Source organism: Petaurus breviceps, unplaced genomic scaffold (genome assembly GCF_028583685.1).
Source record: "Petaurus breviceps papuanus isolate PSGF00001 unplaced genomic scaffold, PetGlider_PUasm1.0 207, whole genome shotgun sequence".
In the NCBI taxonomy this organism is placed as follows: Eukaryota; Metazoa; Chordata; class Mammalia; order Diprotodontia; family Petauridae; genus Petaurus; species Petaurus breviceps.
The window spans coordinates 13,097,976-13,103,975 of NW_027185850.1; the positions used below are offsets into that span (position 1 = coordinate 13,097,976).

Here is a 6,000-nt window from a genome sequence, read left to right on the forward strand (position 1 = left end):
CACGTGAGTCTCGTGGTCTGCTCGGAAGGCTCGTGATCTCACTGGTCTCTGCTTGTAGCACTGTGAATAGCGACAGGAGAGCTCAGCATAGGCTTGCACTTAATGAGGTCATGATGAGTTAAGTCTTGTCTGTCTCCGTAAATGGAGAAATATATTATCCGTGTTGTTGAGGACAGCAGCTTCCATGAAAGATTCTGTTCTTACATGAGGATGATCTTACCTCAACTGGCTAATTCACCTGAAATGAAGACAGGGTGAGGTAGCCAAGCACATGAAGGAAGGCCTGTCCCCTCCAGTGCATGTCCCTGCCATGAGAGTCAGAATTTACTCAGCGCCTCCGTGCAGGGGCCTTGGGGTGAAAGGTCTGAGGGGTGCTCAGTGGCAGACCAAGGGACTGATGTGCCAACGGTATATGCCTGGGTTTGGACAAGGGGAGGAGATGTCCTTGTCAGCACACAGGAGGCACAGAGCCAGGAGGCACCACCAGCAGGGTGGATGGTGGCTGCACAGTGGGCATGGGTTTGGTAAGATGGAGTTTTTAGCACAGCAACATGGAGAGGTTTGCCTTTCATTTTAAAAAGCCAGCTCTTATAGTATAAGATGGGGAGCCGTGGATAGGCAGCAGTTTGCCTAGAAGAGGCCTGGGGGTTCAGTGGCCTCCCTAAGAGGGTCAGTGTGGCCCCTCAGTGGGCACGGACACAATCCCCATCTCTCAGAGAAGCTGCACGAGGTGGACACTTGAGCTGTGGTCATGCGGTCAGTTAGTGTGGGAGCAGGCAGTGGAGGCAAGGACGTCCAGCTCTCATTCCAGCTGTCTGACCACTTCCCTGCACCACGCTGCCTGGAGCCCACAAGGGCACGTGATTTAAGTGCCAAGGACAGGTCCAGGCCCAAGTGCCAGGTTAGAAATGGGCATTGCCCAGCGTGGTGTGGGTGTGGAGCCAGAGACACGGTGCCTCTCTCTGACCCTCACTGCCAGTGTGACCTTAGCGGGACCGTGATGGAGTTGGGCTGGAGGCTCGCGAGGTCCTTTCCAGCCCTGAGTTGAGCCCCAGCGCTAAAAAATCACGGGGCTTTGGTTGGAGATAAGTACACTGCATTGTGAGCATGAAGAGGGTTCAGTGAAGAACCGTGCTCAGCCCACGGCCTCATCTGATTCGGAGGCCACGGCTTCTGGCAGAGCTGACCCGCCTCTAGCGCAACAGAGCAGTTGGCGGTTCCTAGGGCAAGCCTTGTTATCGATCATGCCGTGGTCAATTGACACAACAGTCTTACACTCGGGAATTCTTACTTTCTGATCCGCTCTTTCACCTTTGACTTCCCATGAGTAAACTTCGGCCTGTAGATTAAGCAGGTAGTCACGTATCAGCCTGACTTGGTGGCAAGTCTGTCCTTCAAAAGCAGCAGAATCAGTGGGAGGAAAGTCCATTGCAGATCTGAGCCTCCCCGACAAAGAGGAATTGTTGGCTGGTGTGGAAATGGTGGGAAGTTTGGGGAGAAGGGGTGGCATCATTGTAGAATTTAGGCTAGAAGAGGGAAAGCCAAACAAAGTCTGAGAAGCAGCCTGGATTTTCAGAGAATACATTTTTAAAGGGTCTAGAAAAAGCCCAAGTGGGATGCCAAGGACTGGTGTTCTGCAAGGGAAGCCATCCTCACGAAAGACAGGGAGTCACATGAACAAAGAGAAACAGTTTAAAGGAAGAGGGAGATTTGTGAAGGAGAGAATGATACACATACAGAGGATACTCAGGAACCAAGGTAAAATTTTAAACAAGATATAGATGATAGAATCAGGGATAGGTGAGAGAAGACTATGAAAGGCTGATCAGTCAATCAGAAACCTACTGGGCACTGGAAGGAGCACCTACTAAGTGCTGGGCACTAAGCCCAGGAGTTATGAGGCTACAAAGACAGAAGGGGCTTCCTGCCTAGCTGTAGAGACAACTTAAACAACTATGCGCAGAATGGATACCAAATAACTACAAGGTGATTTGGGTAAAAGGCATAAGCGGCTGGTGAGGGTCAGGAAAGACATTCTGGGAAGGTGAGTCCTGAGCTGAGACTTGAAGGACATGGGGATTCCCAGAGGCAGAGGTGAAGAGGGAAAGCGGTGCAGCCTCGGGCACAGGCCAGAGAGGAGTTGCTCTGAGGTACATCCAGAAGGCTGGTGTGACTGGCCCCTGATGTTCACGGAGGGTAGTGACGGGCAGAGGCTGCAGGTGTGTGGGGGCTCTTGAGGTGGCCAAGGGCCTTAAAGGGCTATCAGGCCCTGCAGGGAGCTTATCGAGTGGCAGAGCCACACAAACTTGGGATCACAGTTGGAAAAGGATAACAGAGGCAAAACAAAATACCTATGTTAGTGGGAGACGCAGATTCCAACAGCCTGATCCTGGACCAGTCCGGCCAGGGGATGGGCCTCAGCAAATCCCCTCCCTGCTGCCCTCCCAGATCGGACTCTGTGACTGTGTTTAGTGGAGGACCCCCAGAGGCACTTTGTACTCAGAGCCCAAGGATTGTAAACAAAGGTCATAGAATTTTTTAATGTTGGGTCTGGAAGGCACTTGAGAAATCATCTGGTCTTTTACTGATAGGGAAGCTGACATAACTTAAGTTTTTAATATGTCTGAGAAACATTGAAATAACACGCACATATGTAAATGTATGTATGCACACATGTATATGCACATACACACGTGTATAAATGTGGGCATGTATCACTTTAAGATTCAGAATGTGCAGTCATGTCCCGAAGGGGGTAGGGAGCAGGCTCAGAATCTGTGATTCTCTCACATCACAGAGCTGCCGAGTGTTAAAGTGTGCATTGAAGCTGGGCTCTCAGGTGCCCAAGATAAACACCGATCTTTAATAGTGCTGCTTTAGCATTTATGTGGATGTTTAATGATAGCAAAGTCCTGGGGTTTTTGAAAGCTATAAATGAATTAAATTTAATGAAAGCAACTAATAACTGTTAGAGCCATTTAAAAATTCTTCAATCAAAGAGTGCGGCTAAAAGGAACGAGGTCGGTGTTGTGCCCAGATGGGGTGCGTTGGGGCTGAGGCAGGACAAGTCCCAGAAGGAAGGCACTGAGGTGGAGGAGGCCTGGAGGGAGGCCAGAGAAGGCGCGAGGCTGTGTGTGGGCATCCTTCCTGCCACCTTCCCATGTTGTTGATGCGTGTGCACGCTCACAAGGGGGGCGAGGAGAGTCTCGCTCATCTTGATGCCGTGCCCAGCAGCTTTCCCTGCAAGGAGGCAGCAGGATTTAGGTGTTTCTGTTTGTTCCTTTGAATTTATCCTTGGGCTCTGAGAAGCTTTCAGCACCTGCTCTGAGTGCAGAGCAAGGCAGTGTCTGTCCATCTGTCCGTCCATGGGGGCGGGAGGTGGCCCCATTCCCCACCTGGCTCCTACGGCCCTTGTCCTCCTCCTCCTCTGAGTCTAGATCTCCAGCCCATCATCTGTGACACCACGTGTAGTAGTCCTTGGCACTGAGCCGGGCTGCCCAGCTCCTCCGATGGACAAGATGTCAAATCTCTGTCCGACTTCAGCTTTACCATTTTCTGTGCCCAGGGATTAAAAAAATTAAAAAAAATTTTAAATGACTCTAACAGTTATTAGTTGCTTTCATTAAATTTCTGTGCCCTTGGGCCAGGCCTCCCCACTTCCATTCTCATGTTCCTAGATTTTTCCTGATATTTTCAGAGTTGATATCTTATCACATATCTAATTATATTATTGGCTATCTGTCACATGTAATTATGTATTATTACAACAGGTATGATAGTTTATAAAAGACCACTTATGCAGAAATCAGACTTGACCTTTGATGACCCAGGTCATTATCATTATTGTGAAAGAGTTCTCCTTTCCAGCCTCAGATTTACTGTTTGAGGTGAAGTAAGGTGACGGTGGAGAGACCCGGACCTCTTCTTAAGACCTAAGTTATCGTGTCTTCCTACAAAGCTGTGTGTTATTACTTAATGTTGGACTCTATAAGCAGAACCTTCAGGAAGGTTTGTTTTTAAGAACTTGTCATAATCTTGAAGTACTCTAGCAGATCCGTGTTGACTGGATGGCATTGCTTGGATCGTTTAAACTGTGAGCTGGTGTATGGATGCACGCTCATTGGGATTCATTATTCAAGTCACTTTTTTCTCTTAAGGATGTGTGCTCATGTATCTCTTCTTCATGTGAAAACTAACCCTTTTTTTGCACTCTTGACTTCACAGGAATCTCCTCTATGTGTATCCCCAAAGCCTCAATTTTGCCAATCGCCAAGGTTCTGCTAGAAATATTACTGTGAAGGTCCAGTTTATGTACGGAGAGGATCCCAGCAATGCTATGCCGGTAAGGAATGGGGTTTCGTTTTCTTCCTTTTCTTTCTAGCTGTTTTTTTTTTTCCTCACACTTGGATAGGAACCGAAAACTCACATCTGAAATGGTGTCTAAGTATAGAACTTTCTGTGTGGATATAAATGTGTGTTTTTTCAAACCAAGTTAAAAATTCATTCATTCAACAAATATTTATTGACTGGTCTACATGCTGCAGGAAAGACAGCCATGAGCAGGAGAGATGGTGTCTTATCTAGGGAGTTCATCATGTAGCCAGGGAGAAAGGACATAACTGCAGATCATTGCAGCATGAGGCAACATGTGATAGACCCATCACTGGAGAACACTCTAGACGGGAACGCTGCTGAACTTTTGGCTGGGGAGATCAGGAATGGCCTACTTTAAATTGGCTTTGCGGGGACAGGGAGCTACGGCAGGAGAGTGTTCCCAGACTGAACTAAGGTGTGGCAGGCACTGAGGGAGGGGCATGTTCAGGAAAGGCAGGTTGTTTGCCTGAACTGAAGGGTTCTGTGTAGAGAACAGAGCCGCAGATGAGGCACTAGGCACATGTAGGGGGTCCCTCAGCAAGACCTGGTTCATCCCTTCTCTGGGGGTCTTAGGTTGGAACTGGAGCAGCCTCTTGGTGGTTTATTGTAGAGAGAGCCCTTGTGCAGCTCTCCGTCAGCCCGAGAGCCCATGTGGAGCCTGGGCCTGGAGGAACGCCGTCCACACGCCTGTGTGCTGGAGCCAGCTTGAACGGCTGCCGGCTTCTCAGTGGGAACATCTGCATCTCAGAAGCAGGGGAGCTGTAAGGCAGGGCTTGGTCTGATGTTTAGACTGAAGAAGGAGGTGGAGAAAATGTCAGTATTGCAGCCTAAATGTGTGTGTGCGTGTGGTGTGTATGCGTGTGCACACATGGTGTGTGCATGTATGTGCACGTGTGGTGCGTGCATACATGTATGCACATGGATGTGTGGTGTGTGTGCGCATGAACATATGCATGTGTGAACATGTGTGGTGTATGCATGTATGCACTGTTGTGTGTATGTGAATGTGTGTGAGTGACCGTGTGTGTGTACACATGTTGTATTGTACACATGAACGTGCATGTGGTGTGTGATTTGAGTGCGTGTGTGTATTTGTGCATGTGTGTGCATATGTTGTATCGTGCATGTGAATGTGTGTGTGTGCACGTGTGTTGGGGCGTGGTTAAACACTGATCAGCCTGTACCTGTACCCCAGAAATACACCAGGTATTCCCGACGTCCTCAGTAAATGGGAGCTGCGTGTGTTGGGGAGGAATTCCATGGGAAGAAGGAATGAGGTTGGCAGCCAGCCCCAGTTCAGAAGGTGGTGGCCCTGTGGGCAGTGAAGCCTTTAGACCAGGGGGCGGGGATGGTAAGCAGAGAGCCAGGTTTGAGGACTCCTGCCGTTTGTCCATCACTAGGTGTGACTGTTTAACTGGTCTGTACTTCAGTGAATTTATCTGGAAAATGGGAATAATCATGCTTCTGGGGCCCTTCTGGGGAGTCTCTGTTGCTCCTGGGACCTCTGCTCTGTCCACACTCTCTCTGTGCTGGGACCTCAGTTCTGTCTACACTCTCTCTCCCCGGGACCTCGGCTCTGTCTACACTCTCTCTCCCCTGGGACCTCGGCTCTGTCTACACTCTCTC

The 6,000-nt window shown here is 49.3% G+C and overlaps 1 protein-coding gene across 6 annotated transcripts in view; it reads left to right on the top strand.

Annotated features, from left to right (window-relative positions):
• The window catches only part of LOC138164907 (dedicator of cytokinesis protein 7-like), a 324,437-nt gene that overhangs the window by 253,947 nt on the left and 64,490 nt on the right, over positions 1 to 6,000 (top strand). For all 6 annotated transcript variants that reach the window (XR_011169221.1, XM_069092865.1, XM_069092861.1 and 3 more), the window contains exon 16: positions 4,225 to 4,342. Coding sequence is in view for 5 of the 6 variants with exons in the window: in XM_069092865.1 (XP_068948966.1) it covers positions 4,225 to 4,342 (118 nt within the window). In the remaining variant the exon portion in view is untranslated. The remainder of the gene's footprint in view (positions 1 to 4,224; positions 4,343 to 6,000) is intronic.